Below are 23,131 nucleotides of genomic sequence, written 5' to 3'. Positions count from 1 at the left end.
TCATCCTATAGAGACATATATCTATAGTCATCCAGAGACATATATCTATAGTCATCCAGAGACATATATCTATAGTCATCATATAGAGACATATATCTATAGTCATCATATAGAGACATATATCTATAGTCATCATATAGAGACATATATCTATAGTCATCCAGAGACATATATCTATAGTCATCATATAGAGACATATATCTATAGTCATCCTATAGAGACATATATCTATAGTCATCATATAGAGACATATATCTATAGTCATCATATAGAGACATATATCTATAGTCATCCTATAGAGACATATATCTATAGTCATCCAGAGACATATATCTATAGTCATCATATAGAGACATATATCTATAGTCATCCAGAGACATATATCTATAGTCATCCTATAGAGACATATATCTATAGTCATCCAGAGACATATATTTATAGTCATCATATAGAGACATATATCTATAGTCATCCAGAGACATATATCTATAGTCATCATATAGAGACATATATCTATAGTCATCCAGAGACATATATCTATAGTCATCATATAGAGACATATATCTATAGTCATCATATAGAGACATATATCTATAGTCATCCTATAGAGACATATATCTATAGTCATCATATAGAGACATATATCTATAGTCATCATATAGAGACATATATCTATAGTCATCATATAGAGACATATATCTATAGTCATCCAGAGACATATATCTATAGTCATCATATAGAGACATATATCTATAGTCATCATATAGAGACATATATCTATAGTCATCCTATAGAGACATATATCTATAATCATCATATAGAGACATATATCTATAGTCATCATATAGAGACATATATCTATAGTCATCCAGAGACATATATCTATAGTCATCATATAGAGACATATATCTATAGTCATCATATAGAGACATATATCTATAGTCATCCTATAGAGACATATATCTATAGTCATCCAGAGACATATATCTATAGTCATCATATAGAGACATATATCTATAGTCATCCAGAGACATATATCTATAGTCATCCTATAGAGACATATATCTATAGTCATCCTATAGAGACATATATCTATAGTCATCCTATAGAGACATATATCGTCCTCAACTGTATCGTGCAATATGGGTTCTTTTCTGTTGAATTGTATTTAATTATTTTTAGTATTTTGCATTGTTATGTTCTTGCTGTTGTTTATGTTCTTCTGTGTTTGGTTTAACTTGCTTTGTTCTTGTTTTTGCTGTTTGTCAAAGCACTTTGTAAACCTGTGTTTTTAAAAGGTGCTATATAAATAAAGCTATTATTATTATATAGGCTAATAATTTTCACAACAAAATATTGGGCTATATTTTATTAAAATAATAATGTATTTGGCTGTGTGGGGAAATCACCTCAAGTCATAAAGACATGTATGCATACATTATTATAATAGAGTATAGATTAATAGTACACTTATTATTTTGTTATGACCCATTCAGCATAATATAAATGTGTACTCATTGTTAAGCCATATTTTAATGCTATGACATTTAGGCTATATGAACAATGTTTTGAAAGCAGGACTGTCAGATGTTTTCTTTTTTAACAAATGATCCAAGTCACGTTCCCAAATAACACGTCTTTACAACAAAATATTATCTCACCCGAAATAACATAAGTTTTGTCTGGTAGGCTACATGTGTAGATGAAAATGCTTTATAGAAAATGATAGTTAGAAAATAAAATTAATATAGGCTAGGTAGAGATTCACAGATTCTAAAAATATGGTGGGGTACATGCTCTTGTCAATGAAGCACCCCTTCATGTCTTAAATCAGGCGGGTCATCCTCTTCCTCAAATGTGAAGTCTAAATTGAAAAGCCAATTCAAAGATGTCCTATGTTACACCTCAGCTGTGCACCACAGCACATAACAAGGTTTCTGCATCTTCGTTTTAGTTCTTCACTGAGTTTTCCACTGTAACTGTGTTAAATGTTGCTTAGTGCTGTGCTCCTGATGGATTAATGTTGGGTATTTGAGATATCATTATGTTACCCTAAATACTAGGCTACACATAAATAGATAATGATGGTATCCTCGGTTCTATATCTGACCTGTGGGGGCGGTGTTATAATGTAGAACATTGTAGTCTACTGCAGTATCATGACGAAGAAGAAGAAGTAGACCGGAGCAGCAGTATCGGTGCCCACAACACAGAAAGACGCAGACAGACAGTTCAGTAAAAAACAAGAGACGCTCCATTTTGCAATGATAACACGGTCGATCTGTCATTTCGTAATAGACACGCCGGAGCTGCAATGAAGGTACGGGTTTCTTTACATTTCTTCTCCATCTTTAGCTCTGCTTAGACTATCGCTACCAGCTGCTAGCTAACGAAAGCTAATTAAATGAAAGCTTCGCGTCGCTGGGAGAGGACGATAGTTACCTCGCCTGTGCTAGCTGTGTCAGCTGACTGTAAACAACGACAGTAATGTCCAACATAATAATAATGATGAGGGTCATGAATATTCGTGGAGTCGTGTTTTCTGCTTTCATCTGATTATAATTAGAAAATGTGTTGTCAGTTTATTGGATCGCTTTTGTTGTAGTTTTATTATCACTGGTTCACCTGCGAGGTTTGAGCTTAAGTTAGTTTAACTAATCTCTCTATTATTAACATAATGCTGTTGGAGATGCATTCATTCTGTTTAATATAACTTATTTATTTTCATTTTCACTTAACAGAGCCAATGAAAAGCTTTATTTACAATTTTGCTAAAGCGTCAAAAATAAATTTTCATTAATTATTGGAAATATTCAAAACTAGAAATGACTAAATCCAATATGTTATTGTGTGTGTGTGTGTGTGTGTGTGTGTGTGTGTGTGTGTGTGTGTGTCTGTGTGTGTCTGTGTGTGTGTGTCTTTGCGTGTCTGTGTGAGTGTGTGTGTGCGCACATATATATTTCTATATGTGTGGGTGTGTATGTATATATTTCTATATGTGTGGGTGTGTATATATGTGTATTATATGTTTATATCTGTATACTTATTTGTTTAAATATTTGAAGTTTTTTTTCTGCATGTATATTTGTGTACCCTCAGTACTTACCAGTTTAATGTGAAGATAGCACATACTGAAGTGAAGGTGTTTTGTGACGTACAGGCAGGGGCCTCGTCTATGTGGGCTTCATGCTGTGGTTTGCTGAATGAAGTCATGGGTACTGGGGCTGTCCGAGGCCAGCAGCCAGGGTTTGGGGCCAGTGCGGGACCCTTCAGATTTGCCCCCAGTGCAGGATACTCTACATACCCGCCCACCAGCTCAGGGACTCCTGGTCTTGTATGTAAGGCCTGTGGTCAGGCGTTCTCCGTCTTCAGGAGGAAGGTGTGTATTTAGATGTTTGTTATGATGGCGCTTCATGTTAATTGCTATACTGACTTAATGAGAGGGAGGAGGTGCTCATGCAGAAGTCGAGGGGGACATGATATGAATTTTTCAGCCAGAAGTGTTAATCACTTGCTGTCGTTGGCTGTTAAAAACCGAGTCATCTTACTTTTGGCATGAAGATAATGTGCATGTTTTTGTTGCTGCCAGGCCAATGAACCTAAAGTTAAAAGTGAAATTGATTCAGTCAGTCTCTAAGTATGAAGCCCTAATCTTTGAAATATTCTTCAATCTTCAAGATAATGTACAAAGTGTTTATAAAGTAAAAGCTGAAATAGTGACACACTTTTATAGAGCAGAGAATAACTGATGCATGTTTTCTAAAAATCTGAAATTGTAACTTGTTTTTTTTTGGTGCGGAAGGGGAATTAATTGAATTTACACCTGCAGGCTACTAATTTCTCCATAAAATAATTTGTTCTGGCTGATTGAAGAGACAGATGGACAACATGGACATGGTTCTCTAATGTCACCTTCACTGAGTGTTCATGCAGTTCTCATTCTGTTTGAGCCTTGCACTTTACTAGCTCTCTGTGCCAGTCGAATCCCACCTCTTGCATTCATTACTGTTTGATGTTTATCAATTAAAGACATGTGCTGCCTCCATCTCTGTGCCTGGAGAGGTAGAGCAGATGTGAGGGAAAATGCACAAAACATCTCCTAACTTGGAAATGCTATCTGGTAAAATGTGTTAAATATGATAATACAATGTTTTAATATTTCAATTCAAAATAATGACATTAAGCCATATTGTTAAATGCAGCATTCTTTTAAAGAGGACATTTTGGCAGCGGCAGATGGTAGAAGATCGATACACAAATTTCCTTATTATCCTGATCTTTTTCCTTTTACTCTGTTTCTGCAGTACATTTGCTGTGACTGCAAGAAGAGCTACTGCTCTCTGTGCTCCGTGCTTCAGGAGAATCTGCGCATTTGTGCAACATGTCATTTGTTAAAGGCAACAGCCTTCCAGCGGCCGCGCCTCATGCGCCTACGAGTCAGGGACCTGCGTCAGTACCTGCTGCTCCACAACATTCCCACGGACACATGCAGGGAAAAAGAGGACCTGGTGGACTTGGTGCTCTCTCACCGAGGAATCGAGGAAGAGGAGGACCCCGACATGAGCAGCCTGCACTCTCATTCCCTGTATACACAAACATCCTCCACCACACAGTCTGCCTCTGAGCTGTCAGCTTTTGTCGTCTCTCAGGAGGAGCGGCTCAGCAGGAGTGACAGTTCAGATACCAACCAGGTCAGGACACACTTATAATGATTTATGATTTTTAATAATGCTCCACTTAAGTCAGATGATTCTTATTTGTAGAGCAACACAAGATGTTGTGTGTTTGACTAGCTATTGCATTACCCTCTTTGGTTGTTCTTACAACTTATTCTGCAGGAATGATCGTTTCCTCCTATGGGAAAATTAGAATTTTTAAGTACTGGCCTTCAGACAACAATCCTAAATTTCTGAGCAGTCAAAACGTGTGTCTTCAGGTTATTTGTGTAGGACTTAGTACACCAAGTCAACACTTCTGGCAGACTTTTGTTGTGCGTCCTTAAATGAGTCTGTGGGAACCACTTGTCATGTCACCAAAAACACACACAGAAACAAAGTGATGAAGTAAAATGTATTGTTCATCCTTTCATCCTGGATTTACAAAAATGTATAAGCCAACAGAAGGGAAACTGATCGGGATTTAAGAAAGCAGAGAGGCAGAAAGAGATCATAAGAAGTGCCACAACTGGCACTGAAATAGGACCTCAGCTCCAAGCAGCAAGGATCCACTATAAATACTTGTACTTGGCCTGCTTTAGGAGCAGTAAGCCTTTCTTTGACTGTAATGTATGAGACATTGTTGTTCCCGCGGCGTCAATCGGCTGGATGAGGAGTGTCTAATCCTTATCCTCAATTACCTGGCAACGTTCCCTGCATGAGGTGCAAACTAATGTTTGTTGTTGCTGCTGCTGCTGTTGTGTTGCAGGATGGTGATGCAACGTCTGTGTCTCTTCTCAACTTGGACCCCAGTGATCACACTCCTGAGGTGATCAGTGAAATCAGTTGTATATGAAGGATTTAATGAATGCTTTTTAGTTCTGTTCTGAATGCTGATACTTGAGTAGACATAGAAACATTTTGTGGCAAAGCTATATGTATTTGTGTTGCAAATCCATTTAGAATAGCGCAAGGAAAGCAATACATGTGTTGGAAATGAGATGCTAATGCATACATTTTCTGTGTTGGATATAAAACTAAAGACAATGAAACATAATTTGTTGGCCAGATACTCTACTCAGCACTGGGATATTTTTTGCTAAGTAAGCTCTCTGAAGTGGCTTCCTGCCCTGCTGAAAAAAATGCATTGTTTTGCACAATGCAGTATGCTACAAACTTGAACTTAAGACAAAATAAGCAGAAAGAAACCCCTTCTTAATTTGACATTCAGTTACAAAAAGTATCAAGTGCTGATGCATTTGTATAATAAAACGCAACACAGAGGATTCTGGGACATATAAGCTGTATTTAAATCTAACAACGCTTCTTAATGTAATTTTTACTGCATGTAATGTAGTGTGCATGCTTATTTATTAGATATAACTCAACTCTGATGTGGTGAGGTTTGTTATTTGGGTGCTTCTTTATGCTTTTTTTTTTCTTTCTGTCACTCATGTTTTGATTTCTGCTCTTTCAGGTCAGTCCTCAGACGCGATGCCGGGCCAGAGCGTCTCTCTCAGACCTCTCCAGCTTGAGGGACATCGAAGACTTGTCGGTCAGGCAGCTGAAGGAGATCCTGGCCAGGAACTTTGTCAACTATTCAGGGTGCTGTGAGAAGTGGGAGCTGGTGGAGCGCGTCAGCAGATTGTACAGAGAGACGGAGGAGAACAGGAAATCAAGTGGGTATAAACTTTGTCACTCTGACCTAATATTAGTCATCTTTACATTTTGAAGATGAACTAAAACATATGGTCTTAACACAGAAAATGGGATTTTTTGTAATAAAGGTTTCTGTAATCATTGAACTCTAAAATCTTTTTTCTTGCAGTGGAAAATGTGAGCAGTACTGTAACCACAGGTAAGCTGTCACTCAGATGTCAGTATTCAATACCACATCCTGTTTTGAACCTATAGAAACCTGTTTCTTCTGACAGTATCAGAATGTAGCTAATAATAGTGCCATTCAATTTGCTGCACTTCTCCCAAGCAGAGTTCAGAGAATCATGCTGAAATGTCTCTTGCTTGCTTTACTTCCCCCCCCACATTAAAGTGGTGGCCTTCCCTCCCTCCCCTCCCATCTGCAACGGTGCCATCAGAGGTAAGGCTTGTAGATTGCCCGTCGCTGTTGCCGTGGTCACATACACCATCTGTGGCTCGCTTCTCCATCGTGCAATCGTGTGTCACATCAGTATTTTCACTCGACCCCATTCTCATGTGTCATCTAGTCTAATTAGTTTCATTGATGTTCATGTTTCAAACTGAAGTTTCAGTTTAATTTTTTCATGCTCCAGAAACACTGCTCCACCTTGAGATCAATCTTCCTCTGTCGTCTATTCATGTGTTAATCGTGTGAAGCTTATTATACCGAGACCTGCAGTGTGTCACATGTGTATATTCACTCACTTACCAGCATGCCTCCTGTGATAAAGACTCTGTGGTTGCCATGGAAACATCTTGACACAGCCATTGTGTCAATGCCATTTTTGAAGAGATCGTGAGCATGACCTGACTGATAAGACGAGGTGTTTTATTAAGATGCTCTGTATTTTTATGACCCTCTTATCCCTCCTCACTGCTTCAAGTTTCACAGCTTTAAAAGAAAAAGCAGTTTTCTTAAGAGTCACCAGTCACCACACTCCGTCTCTCTATCCGTCTTCACCTTGCAGATGGGGAGAAGGGCCCTCTGATGATCAATGACGACAACCTCTGCAGGATCTGCATGGACGCCATGATCGACTGCGTTCTCCTGGAATGCGGTCACATGGTCACATGCACTAAATGCGGCAAGCGAATGAACGAGTGTCCGATCTGCCGGCAGTACGTCGTGAGGGCAGTGCATGTTTTTAAGTCTTAATACACCAATGCAACACTTCTGATTGGACTGAGACTTCAATCAACCATGCAGCTCATCACCTTTGAATCCATTAAAGACTTACTTTGTGGATGTTCCATGTTTGTTTGCACATTGATATATAATGATTTTTTTTCTTAAGAATTTGACTCCTGAGTTTCACCAGTGGGCAGAGCGTGCTATTGACCCTCCTCTGAGTCATTCCTTCAGTAAACATATCTCTAACTGTGTTTATTCCGAAGTGTCTGTTTTACTTTTCTTAATGTTTTTTTAAAGCAAAGAATGTGTGGCACTCAGCCACGTGCAGTCTTGTTTGACACAACTGTTCACCCTCAGATGTAACCATTAACTGTAGCTGACACTCGGCTCTGCTACGGACTCTTAAGAGCCCCTCGCTTTACAACTGCTGCAAGTGACTACATATCTTAATAGCACAGTGGACTGACACACACTGGACCTCACCGCGGGAGAGGGGGTGATAGTGGACTCGGTGCCAAAAGATGGATCATGCCCTTATTATTCTCACCCATTTATTTCCCCTCGACTGTGTGGTCCGGTGTGTGCACGTCAATTCTCCAGCACGTTTTAACAGAATGCACTTTGTTCACACCGTGTGTTTAATGCACCACTTCTCACAACCAACTGCAAACTATGACCAGTAATGACAGCTGAGGTAGCATTTGTACAAGGTGTTGTTTACTCGTCCAGACTGCAGCTTGATTGCTCCAGTTTGGGAGGACACGGACTCTGTTGAGGTCAGGAAAAAAAAAAAGGCTAATCAGAAATAACTGAGCTTGACATTGGTGATATAAAATGAAGTTGGTCAGTTTTATTATTTTCACGTTCTTCTTTGTTTTGCTATTAAAGCTCTTATTGTAATGCATTAAAAAAAAATCTAAAGGGTCATGCAAAGTCTGTCTTTACGGCAATAGCTAACCTCCGCTGTCACCTCTGTCTTAAGTGGAGACGAAAAACCGGTGCTAACTCATCCGACCATCTTCCCTGACTTCAGCTCAATTGTGGATGTGAAACTCTGAATGTTCTTGTTAGTGTAGTTGTATATTGTTGGGGCTGGAATGAAGTGTCTTAATGCGTTTGAGTAAATTTCTCTCATGTAGGAGTAATGTATTGAATTAACCATTCGAAGCTATAGCTACAAGTTTACTGACACCTGTGGTATAGAAAGTATATAGAAATAATGACTTGCTAATGTACATTTGCATATATTTATCCATATGAGATGTATATATCTATATTTTTTCCATTTGATTTGAATGGTGTAATATGAAATAATGAAACTGTCCCTGGCCTTGGGTTAGTTTATAATTAATGACTTAATTTTTCTGTCAAGTGAATTGAAACATGTTTAATCTTCATTGATCTGATTGAACATTTTGTCCCCTCTAAAGCCAGAGCATGACACCCACCTTTATGACACTGGTTATAATATCTCTATCTCTTCCACCTTTCAAACTCCATTTCCTGGTTTTCTTCTCTACTGATCCTGCTCATTCAGAAGTGTTCAGCTCTTTGATGCACCACACAAAGTCATCATTGCTGCTATTACAGATTAAAGTCCCCCACCCATTTGGACAGGAGCGGAGAAGTGGCACTTTTCCTTTAGAGGGTGTTATTGTGTGCAAGGTTTGTTCTTTGTATTTGGGAATGTTAAACTTTTTATTTTGGTAATTAAAGATTTTAATGAAAGTCTGTTTTTGTACACTCATGAATCATAAGCGCTGTCACTGTTTTACCTTAGGTATTGAATGATTTGAGTAAAAAAGGATCTTTCCATCAATTTATCAGCACATGACTTAAATATCTGACAGAATGGAAATAAGTAATAGAGAAGTGATATGGCAAAAAACAAAAATGTAAATCATGACAACAGAAAACATTTGATGGTATAATGTCTAATATAAGTACTTACACTTCTCTATTATCATTTCACACGGGGTTTTTGATGACTACTGGTAATTGAAAAAATCGTAAAAGAAAAGAACGAGGTGGCGTGAAATTGTTGACTTTTAAAAATAAAGAACAGGCTCAAGATGCAGATGCAGCCTAAGTATGGATTTTCCACATTACAGCTTCAATATATTTACTTAGATGTAATGTCATAACGAGCATCAAATTATCAACTGTTTTTATCATTTATTGGATTCACTGGCACTTTGTGCTCTTAGCTGCTGTAACACTACATTTATCAGTTGTGGGATGAATAAAGGTTGATCTCATCTTAAACACTAAGTCCATTTAGGATGGTGGGAAAGTCGTACATTTGAAGCAGAGAGGAAATCAGTATTTTTGAAGTAGTGGAAGTGTTACATTGATTATGATGCTATGTTACAAATTCACCTAATGATACATTTCTTATCCAACAATCTATCTGCCTTTTCATCTGGACAGGAGAGCTGAAGATAAGACAGGAAATATAACAAAGTGTGTGTGGGGGATGACATGCACCACAAAGTGTCAGATTGGGAAGTCAAACCTGCAACCAGTGCAACCAGTACTCTCGCTTCTGTATATCGGGCCCTGCTCTACATACTGAGCTAAGACAGCCCCAACTGCTCCCAAGTGTTAAATCAAAACCAAAAACTCACATTAGTACTAGAGGGGAAAATCAGTAGATCATCTTCTGAGGACCATGAACTCTCAGACTGATTCCCCCATCACTAAAGACGGGATTCAAATTCACCCTCATTTACAAAACCAATGTTTCCTTTTTCCATCAGACTGGCAATAAAGCATGAAACAGTGATGGTACAAATGAAATTCTTTTAATGCATATTTGCACATACTTTTTTTGCATTTACAAATATAAACATTATCACATTCACCTGAGGTGATAGATTACAGCACAACACACCCCAAAATACACACAACACCTACTGTATGGAGTTATGACTCAAGATATGCAACGCAGTTTTTTTTTTGCATAAGTCTGTCACTTGGTGGCTTCATGACATTTATCATAGACAGTCAGTGTTTGGTCAGCTGTCAGTAACACCTTGTCTTTCCACTGTCAACTCTCTGGCACTGGTAGAGAAACCTCAACAACTGAGACCATAAGAGATAAATTATTTGTTGCATTATTTGACCCAGCTGTGAGACATTTATGTCAAGTTACTGAATAAGTGAATAAATACAAACTGTTACAAAAAGAAAGTCAATAAATTAATGTTGAAATGTTGGAGAAGCCCCCGTCAAACACAACAATGATCTATTTAAGTATTAAAGTGAAGACATGAGGGTGTATCAGGACATTTTGTTTACTCTGTTTCATCATTCTTGAAATACATTCTAAATATTCAGGAATTGTTTTTATCAGATGTTTATGTCTGTACATTTTAGTCAGGTTATATGAATGTGTAATTTTGGCACACGTATGAAGGCGAGCTAAGAAAGGGGGCTATTTTCAGTTCTCATGCAGTGTGGCCTCTCATATGTCGCTCCTGAGACACTGTAAACTCATGAAATGATGCTTTATAAAAATACTGCTTTCAAATATTTAAAGAATAAAAATAAACAACCAGAAAGTCAATTACAAAAAGTAAGATATCAATGCAAGTAAACGCATGCCTTTTCTTTTCAGAGAATGTTCAAACAGAATCCTTCTGAGATCTCCATCCAGCGATCTGCCTCTCCCTTTAGTCCGTTTACTGTGACATCGACTCAGAGGCTTCACAGGGCCAGTCAAATAAAAATTAAAAAAAATTGTTCCATTAAGTGCAAAAAGAATCAGTTTTGTCCCGTCAGCAACTAGCTGGACTTCTCTAGCAGTTTTTCCTCTTTCAGTCTGAACGGCACGCTGACAGACATCTCTGCGATGAACCTCTCGCAGGCCGTCTTTGACACCTGCTTACAGAAGCGGAGGTCGATCTGACAGATGCTCCCACAGCGCTTAAAAAAGTTTAGGGAATGGTCCGTGACCCTGTTACACACTGAAGGAAGAGAGAGAAAACAAGAACCAGTCACAAACTTCATTTTAAAAAAGTGTATTTGTGTACATTGGCGTTTCATTTTCTCCTTCCTCCAGTCTTTATCTAAAAAAAAAACTAACTGACATGATTTTGTCGCTCAAGGGTTCTTCAATTTAAATCAGACCGAGTAGGCAACTCGTTTAGTTTCAAGAGAGCTTATAGGGAATAGAAACTCATCTTTTTTATTTAATTATTTATTTTTAATCTTATTATGCTCAAACTGTTTCTGCAGATACATGAGTGCATAACAACATTTTACTGGATCAATAAAGTGCAACATTCAAATCATTCTGTGATTCAGCTGTGATTCATCTCGTCTGCGACTCATAACGCAAAAATACTCAATTCATTTCGTCTGCTTTTAAAACAGAAACACTCTGAAGATACAAAAATTGACGGCACGTTAGTGAAAAACTGCTTGAATTGATCCAAAATCAGAGTGCCAGGTATGAAAAGATTTGGCCTACATGCCTCAGATTATTGATCAATTTAAGTACAGCCTCACAGGGGCAATAACCCAGAATCACAGATGAATTTAACAAGTACTTAGTTAAACATCTGCCATGTTTTAAGGATCCTGATGTCATGTATGAAACTGCATTTCTCTACCTTGACAGCAAAACGTCTAAGAAAGAACTTTTTAGTTAAAACATGTTTTTTAACACTTTAGTGAGGTTCAGTTTGAGTTTCAAACTTTTTGATTCGAGGACACAGTTACAACATCGTTATCTGTCTTTTTATCAAGCCTACTTTACTCTTGATTCTGATGTTTTTGTTGTGTTTTTTTTGGAGTTTCCTCTGCCCCCTTTGTTTCGAACTATCATCTGTTGCAGGCTACATGGATTGCTGAGGATTTCTAAGCAAACAGAGCTGTGGTTCCTTGTCCTCACCTGACAGGTTGATGTCTGTGAGCGAGTCTCTAGTTGTGGTCCCGGCTGCGGTCAGCAGGTTAACTGACTGGTCGTTGATGTGGTTGCAGTAGCTCAGGTCCAGACTTGACAGAAAAGGCATCTGCCGACAGATGAGGCGTAGAGATGTGTCAGTGATGTCCAGCCCCGCCAGCCGCAGGTCCTCCACGTTCCTCAACTTGCAGCGGTTATCTAGCTGACCTGTCGAACGTTCACATCAGGAGCGTCAGTAATCAATTCATTCAAATCTTCAAAACTGTCACAGTGCCCTGATATATTTTAACACAGAAGTCAGGAATCAAGACTACGCCTAAGGAAGTGTTTGTGCTTTGAGTTACCTGGTCTGTTGTCTGTGGGGGGGGAGAGGAGGTCTCTCATCTGTGCATCTTTGAGTCCCTCCACCCACTGCACGTCCAAGGTGCGCAGCAGGGGACAGCTGGAGGTGCAGAGCGCAGATACAGCAGCCCAAGAACAGCCAGATAGCTTTAACACTCGCAGACCTGAAAATCACAGCAGAACTTTAAAATACTGACGCAGAACAAATGGCATCGAACAACAGTTGACAACTGATCTGGAATCACTCATAGTCACCTGGTAATCTATTAATAAGCCAGCTTAATTGCTTCTTGGAAATGTTTGTCCAACTGAGGTCCAAGGAAACCGGCTGTCGGCGTATAATCCCACTTAGCATGAGTGGTGTGATGGATGTGCAGCGGTTCAGATCGATCTTCATCCAAAGTCTCTTATCACAACACCTAGACATCAGAGAGAGAGATTTGTGTTGCATGTTTGGTCTTTGTGTTACACTATGAAGCAGAGCAGTCCATACAAAAAATAAAACAATAAATCCTGAGCAATACTTGATTTTTTTTCTATTGAATAGCCTGATGCTGATTTAAGTTTGTTTACCATCTATTCCAAGTCTTGCAAACTCTCATGCAGACACACAGCTCCTGGTGTGTAAGGTGGCCAAAGATCTTCATCCACACCTCACGCTGTATGACATGTGTTTTTCCATCTTTTAGTGGCAGTCTGTCGGGTGGCGGGCTGATTGGAGGGGGCCTGATAACGTGCCGCTCCATTTGAACACATTTCGGTGGAGAGTGTGGGGGTGCTGGCCGGTTGGTCGGGGTGCTTCTGTTGAAGCCCAGCGGAGTGATCTGACTCGGGTAGAAGTGACGAAGCTCCCAGGGCGTGCCATTCATCTCTTTGGTCTTGAGGTGGGACCTCTGATCCCCGAGGTCGCTGCCGTTGCGAAACAACCTCTTGGGTTCCTCGTTTTCAGACTCCGGCTCCACCTTGAGGGGTTGGCGGTTCTCGTTGGCCAGGCAGTCCTCTGTCTTCTGGATCTCCTGGTTCAGTGCTTTGCTCAGCTCTCGGCTCAGCTCTCTGTTAGGTAAACGCCGCTTACGGCGGGCTTTTGGACGCGGGCCTTTTTCCTGGGTCTCGCTCCCACCCTCGCTGCTGGGGCCGGCCTGAGGAGAGCTGCAGAGAGACTGGTCGCTGTCTCCGACAGGTGTTTTAATGCAGGGATTCAAGAATTCATTCCTTAAATCTTTTTCATCCCCTTCTTCTCCAGGGTCTCCAAAACGCGCTCTCCTTTCTACACTACTCCTGAAGTGAGACTCCCTTCCTCTTTCATTCTCCTCATATGCCTCTTCATCATCCTCTTCTTTCTTGATTTGGTGCAGGAATTTGGAAAAATAAGGCTCATCTGGTCTTTCCTGTAAGAACAAACATGAATATTATTTACATTACTGTGGGAGTGATCCTGCTCGTGCCAAACCAAATACTTTGTTCTAAAATGTCACTGTAAATTTAACAAACCTTCTTCCTCACACCCAGATCTTCCTCATCATCGTCGTCAAACAGCTTCCTCTTCTTCCTCAGTTTGTCCTCCGGCCTGGGCCGCAGCAGGTTGCAGGGGGACAGCAGAGGCGGCTGTCGATGGAGAGACTCCTCTGGTCTGAACCTGGGCGTCTCCTCTCTGTCTGGTCTCCTCTTGGCTGCAGCAGAGACGTCCCCCTCCTCCTTCACGGGCTTCTGTTCCCTCAGCAGAGAGCCGGGGAGGTTGGAGGCGTACTTGAACCCCGGACCCCTTTTTTGCTTCAATGCCAGAGGGGACAAAAAAATTGCGAGACAACTTTATACCTTAAGCTTATGGTGACAAGTGAAACCAACTGCAATCCAAGAGTACCTGAGGTTTAATAAACATCAACACTGTGACCAACACATGAAGTATGTGAGTGGTTTCCTGCTTCTGTGACACACAGCCACTAGACAAGTTTAAATCAGAAGTGGAAAACTAATCAACATACAATAAATACAATTACCGATACTGAATTAGGATAATTACAGTTATGAGTGATACCAATACTCTGAAAATCTCAGGAATCTTTTGGTGGTTGTTGCCAAGCCAAGAATATTTCCAACACACACTTAGTAAGCTATTACATAATCTGAATCTTCTGACTCACACATATTTGTACTCACTTTTCCACTCTTGCCAGCGTGGTTGCATTTAGGACATTCCCAGCAGTTTGGGAGCTCGTCGTTCACCACTCCTGAGGCGTCGCTCACCTGATGAACAATGAGAAAATGAGCCAGACGCCAATGAGAAGCTCCACTGTTCAGTTTGTTGAATACAAACTAGACAAGGGAAGTGAAAGTGACTGTGTTGATGTGTTTCAGCTGTGCAGGTCAGCAGAGTTTAACCTCAGTCAGAGTCAACATGCACACTCTTGCTTCCCGCACAAAGTAATGAAAGGAAGTAGAGCTAATGACTTGTACTTGAGTAGCATAAATCTGCACTTCCAAGTAATTGTAATGTCCAAATTGTTGTATTTTGGGGATGGCATGAATATAAAACATTTTGTTGTTGCATGCAAAACTACTAGACAGCGCTTGTCCGAGAAACCGGTTTGATCGAGCATGTTGCAGCAACCATCTGTTGTGTTTTTGCAGCTAAAAACAAACAGGGTGTGTGCTGCTTTACATTTTGTTTTAGTATTTCTCTCAGCTCTACTGTCTCACATACTTGTTTGGCAATAAGTGTATTCATTAATCATTTAATCCCTGTAATGGTTTGCACTCTGCAGCATGTGGTGGGAGTCAAATCCTCAAAACATGATGATGTCACACATGAGCCATAAAACCTCCTGAACCTCGAGAACCATGAGTGTGCTCAGTGTTAAATAAGCAACGCCAATTCTAACTTTAACTAGCTTCAGTGAGTACAGTCCAAGTGTCTGACTCACTCACAGCATGATTGGATGTCCTGGGATTCCTGGCAACTCGACTTTAACAGGAATGAGTCAAGGTATGAATGAGTCGACTGAGGTGGGGGTGTTAAAACTGTTCTGTATCTCTTTACCTTGAGACAGTTTGGATGGACGATCTCGTTGCAGATGGAGCACTCCATCAGCATGAAGTTGAACTTGTCCTCCTCTTCCTCCAGTGTGTCCTCTTTCCCCGCCTCTTTACACACAACGCACACCGCCGTGTGGGGCAGAACAGGCTGCGTGGATGGGGAAGAAAAAACACATCGTGTTGACTTTTCAGGTAAGGTGCTGACATCACAGTGGTGTCTTTGTCTTTGTAGTAAACCTCTTCTTATTTAAACAGGAGGGTGAATGGAATATAACAACTAACTTACCGCGATGCATTGCCTCATAATGCACGACTGCTTCATGCGTCCCGGGCCTCCAAACTTTTTCATGTCTTTGCAGAAGTGACACTCGCCACACTCGGTCCGGAGACACGCCTCACACTTTCTGCAGCGTGTCCTCCTGCGTCTCGCTCCTGAGGAGCTCCGGTTGGATGGCAGCTTAACCGTTGACGTTGTCCCCATCTTTGGGGGCTTTGGCCGGTTGGCTGCCCGCTGCTGGAAGACAATGGACAGAACATAAACCATTGTAGTGGTGACAGAGAGGAGGACTCTGAACAAACTGTTATCCATTATGGATAATACTGAGCACCCTCTGCACCACCTACTGGACAAACAGCGGAGCAGCTTCTCCAACAGACTGATCCAGCTGCGCTGTCACAAGCCGGACAGATACAGGAGATCTTTCCTACCAAAGGCCATAACCCTTTACAACAGCTCACCTCTTGCAAGCAGAGAACTGTCATCATCATGATAATATCTGTCTCTCCATACTGTAATCTGTTCTGCTCATGCTACTTGAAAAATTGACACACTATCCTTACATTTAAGTTAACAACATTGCCTGACTGCTCATCATTATAGTGAATAGTTTCAACTGATAACGTAGCTACACTCCTGCACTTTAACATATGTATCTTTGATTGCACAGCCATGAATTTGCACAGCTCTGGAGAACCCCTTATATTGTTATTACATATTTACAACTGTCATCACTGTTTTTGCAAACTTACATCTCTGACCTCCAGCAAGTATTTTTACATTCAGCTGACAAGCCTGAATAAATGTTGTATTTAATGTTTCATTTTTTTTTAGTAAGTAAGAATGTAAGAATGTTAAGTTAAATCCTTAATGTATAAATCTCTTCTAACTCTTACTTTTTTTATATTTTAAGTGCTTATTTACTATGTATCTATTCTTATATTGTTTAATTTGCTCTGATAACATGCTGCTGTAACACTACAATTTCCCAGTTTGGGATCAATAAAGTAATTCTATTCTATAAAGAGACAGTCAGTGGAGGTGGACAAGTTTATACCTGTAAACCTCAAACCTGTCAGCTAAACAGCCGGTGCATTTTTTTGTTTTTCTTTTGTCATCTTTTGTGTATTGAGCTGCATCAGGACAGATATCAAAGTCATGCCCGACATGTTGCAAAAACACAATAAACTGATGATTCATTTGTCAACTTTAGTCATAGTATGCTGTTCCTGTTCCAACAAGACAATCTAAAAGCTCAAGTTGTAATTATTTCTATCTAACTATCGCTGTTGCATCGGAGGCTTTCAGTGATAGGCTCACAAAAAAACAACTCAAGACAAAACATGTTTTTAATGTTGTTGTTTTTTTTACCCAGGTCATCATCATCTTGTTCAGTCAGTGAAACAGTTTAATACAAAATAATGGTTTAGATATCTGCACCTATTGTAACAGTTTAATCAAATAATGGACTGGTATTTAAATAAACACTATTTTTTTAGTGCTCTTCAAAAACAGTACACTTCATTATCTGTTGATCTATTGATAACATTTTCTAATTTTCTGACACCTTTGTCCAAGTTAACACTGCTAAAAGATGATATAAAAGCCAAAGAGGGGACCTTCAAATGTCTGTTTTGTAGATAAAAAAAGAGTCAAACACTCAGATGTGGTATATTTCAAGAGAGACTTGATCATTGACAAGCCAGAAGCAGCAAATGCTCTCATGTTCAATAAATAATCAAAAAACAGGAAAGAGAAACTCAAACTATATGTCAGATGTTATCAGACCAAACCCACAGATTTCTGTAATCAACATTTAACCTCCATGTTCACACATACTCTCCGTCTGACTCACAGGAGCAAATTAAAGGCAACAAAAGATGAGCCTTTGTGAGGGCACAGACTCAGCACACACCCACAGCTTTGAGATCTCTGATCCCAAATTCATGTTTGCAAAATTTTCTCTTTTTATTCTCTCCCATGTATTTTTAGCAACTTCCCTGTTGCTATGGCAGGATCGCAACGCTACGGCAGAGCAAGACAAATCAAAAAGCATTACGCTGATTCTTGTTATTACAGGAGCGATTACCTTGGCAACACGTTTGCCATCGGCGGTGGCAACAGTTTGAATAGAAGACTGCAAGAGGTGGATAAAAATAGGCTCACATGAGGAGGTTATGATGAAGTGGGAATCCGTGAGCGCTTTATTCTCATTCTATTGTCGATTACTAATAGAAAGCATTTATTTAATCCCATATTATTGATTTTCTGTATACTGATGCTAGGGTGCTATAGACTGGTCTAACAGGTCAAATAAATATGCACGTAGAACAAGACGTACCAAACTATTCAGACTGATACTTTCTGAATGACAATAACACAAACCAAGAAGAGAAACTTGTCATGAATCTGATGACAAGAACAAAGAAACAACTCAGTAGTAGATTATTAATATTTAATTTAATGTATATTTGTATTTCCTGTCTGATAATTTAGTGGAGACGGGCTTCTATCCCGTGAGAGCTTTCCATAAATCCATACGACTGGTGTAAAAACTTAAGGGACACATGAAAAAGGAAGGTCTACTCCAACTTCAGGGGCGGCTGAGACTGTCAACATCACCTTTTTATTTTATTTTTTTGTTCCTGAATTATCTGACACCAAGAATTGTCCAAATATCACATCACATCAATATTGAATGCAAGTGTCCCGGCAAAGTTTTAACCACAACTAATAAAAGACAGACTACTACCTCGTCTTTCCCTCTGATAAATAAATAAATAAATCTGTGGCTGAGAACAAATCAGAGCAGCCGACATCAGCTGACCCTCCTTTACTGTAACCCTGTGCAGTAATATGTCAGGAATTTGGGATTGGTTGCCGAGGCCTGTGAACAAAAACATGGCCTTATATTCTTTTCAGCATGGTCCTCTGACTCAGCTTCAGAGTGGGTTTCAGTGGGGAGAAGAAAGTCACGAGGCTTATCATTTGCTACTCATGCACAATGTTCTTCAACACCAGTAATAAATAACGTGTCTGTCTTGTGGCACAACAGAAGAGATCAGAATACCTTCTCTTCTGAGCTGTTGGTGGGTGTTGTTGGTGTAAACATTGTGTAAGCACAAGGAGTTGGCTCTTATGTCAGCACTTCTCATATGTCCAGTGGAGACTTGTGCAATATCCCTAAGCCTTGTTAGAAGCAGTAAAGCCACATATCAAAAACTTTGTCTGGAGTGTTTAAATCTCCTCTGCTGTGAGACTTAACTCAATCTGCTGAGTAGTTTAGGGGACCCACTGGACAACCAAGAAACACAAGTAGAGCCCCTTCATTGTTCCCTCTCCCCATCCCCCCCCCCCTCCACAAGTCAGTCCCAGTCTAAACAACAATATGCCTTTAAGTCGTATTTTAGGCACAGGCTAGAGAGGAAATGTAAAGGAAGTGAGAGGAAATTAATCACAGGAGAAGCATTTTGTGAAGGGGACATGTGGTAGCGTAAGTGTACATGAGTATATCATATCTTTTACAAGTCTAAAGTTAAACCCTCTGAGGTTTAAAGAAATATCCGTCACAAACACGTATAAGTGATATTACTGGACTGAAGTGGTTTGTGATTATTTATGGTCAGTACATTAAAAAAAAATGGGTGAGTTGTGGCTAACATAAAAGATGTGTAATGTGGAGAGGACACGGTGTGTTTGTACAGTGTATCAACACAGCCAGGTCAATAAAACAGTGTGAACTGAACACTACAGGTCTCTTTGTCGTGGTTAAACACTGAAGGAGGTTTTTAAAGAAACATTTCACCTTTTGACTCGACCAGGAAAACAGAAGAGCGGCTAAATGCCCAGCGTTACCCTGAAGCAGCAGAAGATATCTACAGTACTCCGCTCACAAAAACACTTCTTCCCCAGAGCACACGGTTTAAACTAAAACACAACAACACACAGAGGTTATGTAATGAAATGTAGGAGCTCTGACCTGCTCAGACTCTGAATCATATTCCTCATCGTCTCCGCTCAATGACAAGGCCATGGCTCCTCTCTCTCATCGTTTGTGAACAGCAGAGAAAACTAACATGGCTGAACAAGGCTCCTCCAGATCGACCCCCCCTCCCCTCCCTCCCTTCACATAATGTTCATTATGCTGCGTTCAGGAAACATGGTAAAATTCAAAAGCAACTCTTTGCTACACACTTAAGCCGCCGAGGTATTTTTCTAACTAACAAAGTATTTACGTCTGAAAGAAGTACATACGGGAAAATACAACCGTACACTTTAAATGTGACGTCTTATTAAAATAATTTACGTATTTATCGTATATGACGATCAAATTATTTTTACCATACTTTGCAACGGTGATTAACGAGGGTATTGAGAGCATCATCCATGCTAACAGGAAGTAAAGATTGGCAGGTAGCACAAGATAGACAAATGCTATACACGTCAGTCTTTGCTTCGGACTGTTTGCTTTTATTTGATATATTAACCCTGAGGTACTTATTGGTTTAGTTGTGGTATTTGATAGTGATCATTTTACCCAGTAATGATTTATTTAAGTTGGCCTACGATAATTCAGAATGTCAATTCTGAAGTTTGGGGCTATTAGTCTACTTTAATGACTCAATTATGATGTTTAATCTATGTTTTATACATATCTCGGTTCACCCAAGCTGTTGTTTTACCTTCTGAACAAAAAGGAGTTCGTGTAGTGTTAACTGATTAATAAAGTACCTCTTCACTGATAATACAAGATGTGAAATCTGGTGTTCCTCTCATATTTAAGTAGGCTTACAGCCAGTCTCACATTATTCTTCTCATGCTGAAATTAGAAGGTAGAGAAGACATAGTTTAATTAAAAGGCACATTTCTGCAACAAGGCAGTTCAAAGTACTTCCTGCAGAAGAGGTGTGATGACAAAGTGCGAAAGCAACACAGTGAGCACTTTAACCTCAGGGTTTCGTTATAGAGCCTGTGATAAAACAATAAATGTGTCAGTAGCTTACTCAGTGCATGATAATGATGAAATTATAATGAATCATTATCATCATGACACACAGGATTGAGTTTGTCATCCAGTGGTAGTAACTAGAGTCAGTGTCTTATATGGTTAGTGTACAAATAAGTCCACAGTGTGAGAAATCAGGATGTGCTCCTCATTTTTTAACTGTAGGTTGAAGTCAGCTAAAATGGGCCATCATGTAAAATGGTCCACAGAAGGTTGGAGCATCATAGTTTAAAAAAATCATTTATATTCAATCATTTATTTTATTTTTTAAATCACAATGGTGATTGAGGTTTCTGAGATGAGCAGGGCAGAGTGTACATGAAGTAAAGGAGAGCAATTGTACAGAAAGTGAGCATGGCATAGCAAAAGGGGGTAGAGCTATTTAAAGAAAGTCTATCAACAAAGCAATGTGTTAATGATCAATTATTTGAAAGACTCTTTAAAATAGAAAGAATAACAACTGAAACAAAACTTTGATTTTTTGGGGGGAGAAAAGTAGTTTTAGACACTGGCCCATTTGATCATAAACAGCAAGATAAAAGAGAACCAATTTTCATCTTAAATGTGCCACATAAAGAAACACTCTTATACAGGAAACATGCATTGCATACAGTTAGGCTTTGGGATGGGAAGAGAAGGGAAAAGTACAGATCAGACATTAGAAAAACAAAGGAAAGGAATGACGAGTACAATACAACAAGTGAAAAAATAAAAAGTTTGAGACCATTTTATAAAGATGCATTAGCAGCAAAGTTGCTGGCTCTGGCTCTGGATGTATTTGGAGGTTTTGTCAAACAAACAAAAAAAGGTTGACAATATTTCAAGCATTGAAATTAACAATCACATAAAGAATGACACCAACCCACAGAAACCACTACAACATGATTAGTGATACATTATGAATTAGATTTCATATGAAATCACAGTTGCCCCATTTTATATTGTGGTGTAGCTCAGAAGTGGACATGCTGATACTCCAGCTGTCATAATTAAAAAACGATTGTATTTTTTCAACATTTGTTAGCATTTAAATATCTAAGAGGTTGGTGACCATTTAAAAACAATCAATGGATCTTGTGCGTAGCTTATTTGCTGGTCAAATAGAGCGTTTACCACAAACTGGCCCTTTTTAGCTGACGTCACCTCATTCAGTTGTATGAAAAACTTTCCACAAAGACTTTAATAAAAGTGGAATTCAAATGATTAATTTCATTACCTGAAGACCATAATAAGAATAGAAACAAAGATATATTGTTTTGCTTCTACGTGATTATTTTATCTATTAGAGTTGCTTTAATATGCCCAGCCAGCTTCTGAAATTGTCTCTGGAGAAAATAATATTTCCAACCATGCAGAAATACATGCTCCATTTAACTTCTGGCCTTGATTGATGTGATATCAGACTGCAATGTTCTTAAAAAACATCAGAGTATCACTATAAGTAATCAATATGCTCATGTGCTGAAAAGAACTATACATGTGTTTTAGTGGCATTCACTTCATCAAGACTTAAAGTGGATTTTGCATTATTGAGTAATTGTATTTCTTAATCTAATCTGGCTACTCAAACAATGTATGCTTCATTATCACTGATATGGAAGTGTTTGACAACACAAAACAAAACTCTAACAAACTCAGTATATGCAAGATGTGATACTACATACAATGTCTATAAAATGTACATTACAACAGACAGTTGTGATGATGTCACACACAGTCTCAGTCACTGATTCAGTGATGTCATTGAAATGGACAAACTAAAGACTGGATCCTTTACCAGCTTTCCACCAACATCGGCAGTTGTTACTGGTATGCCCAAACCAAAAGCATCGCAGACTATGATTTAATCCTGGTCTCAGAGGTGACGAGCGAGTGACTAAAATAAATGATTTGGTCCTCAACGGCTGGATCAAGTGGTAACCATTGTTCCATTCTTTTTTTCCCCCTGTAATGATTTGATGAATGCATTAGGTGTGCTTGTAACTATTTTTGAATTTGCAAAACACAGTATCCTGGTTTCTGATTCTTACCCTCTGATGTTTGTTGCTTTTATAACTGCTATGTTGCATCCTCTTGTTTA

The 23,131-nt window shown here is 39.3% G+C and overlaps 2 protein-coding genes across 5 annotated transcripts; one reads left to right on the top strand and one right to left on the bottom strand.

Moving 5' to 3' along the window:
• The first annotated feature begins 2,167 nt into the window (after window positions 1-2,167).
• Window positions 2,168-9,216, top strand: rnf34a (ring finger protein 34a). Of its 3 annotated transcripts, XM_061037725.1 has the most exons (8): window positions 2,168-2,320; window positions 3,161-3,379; window positions 4,305-4,691; window positions 5,425-5,484; window positions 6,133-6,334; window positions 6,484-6,513; window positions 6,706-6,753; window positions 7,322-9,216. In XM_061037725.1, the coding sequence occupies exons 1-8, from the start codon at window positions 2,315-2,317 to the stop codon at window positions 7,507-7,509; spliced, it is 1,140 nt and encodes a 379-aa protein (XP_060893708.1). In that variant the 5' UTR covers window positions 2,168-2,314; the 3' UTR covers window positions 7,510-9,216. The 3 variants fall into 3 exon arrangements, with proteins under 3 accessions (XP_060893708.1, XP_060893711.1, XP_060893709.1); XM_061037728.1 differs by lacking the exon at window positions 3,161-3,379; XM_061037726.1 differs by lacking the exon at window positions 6,706-6,753.
• Window positions 9,217-10,267: 1,051 nt separating this feature from the next.
• On the bottom strand, window positions 10,268-20,175 carry kdm2ba (lysine (K)-specific demethylase 2Ba). 2 transcript variants are annotated; one of them, XM_061037723.1, is made up of 10 exons: window positions 20,026-20,175; window positions 16,056-16,283; window positions 15,774-15,917; window positions 14,894-14,980; window positions 14,228-14,506; window positions 13,310-14,124; window positions 12,992-13,155; window positions 12,739-12,900; window positions 12,383-12,601; window positions 10,268-11,453 (listed from the first exon to the last, which is right to left on the bottom strand). In XM_061037723.1, the coding sequence occupies exons 1-10, from the start codon at window positions 20,077-20,079 to the stop codon at window positions 11,272-11,274; spliced, it is 2,334 nt and encodes a 777-aa protein (XP_060893706.1). In that variant the 5' UTR covers window positions 20,080-20,175; the 3' UTR covers window positions 10,268-11,271. The 2 variants fall into 2 exon arrangements, with proteins under 2 accessions (XP_060893706.1, XP_060893707.1); XM_061037724.1 differs by having other exon boundaries at window positions 16,056-16,280; window positions 20,026-20,173.
• Window positions 20,176-23,131: the final 2,956 nt, after the last annotated feature.

Source organism: Labrus mixtus, chromosome 5 (genome assembly GCF_963584025.1).
Source record: "Labrus mixtus chromosome 5, fLabMix1.1, whole genome shotgun sequence".
NCBI classification, from domain to species: Eukaryota; Metazoa; Chordata; class Actinopteri; order Labriformes; family Labridae; genus Labrus; species Labrus mixtus.
This window is presented reverse-complemented; position numbering and strand designations above follow the sequence as displayed.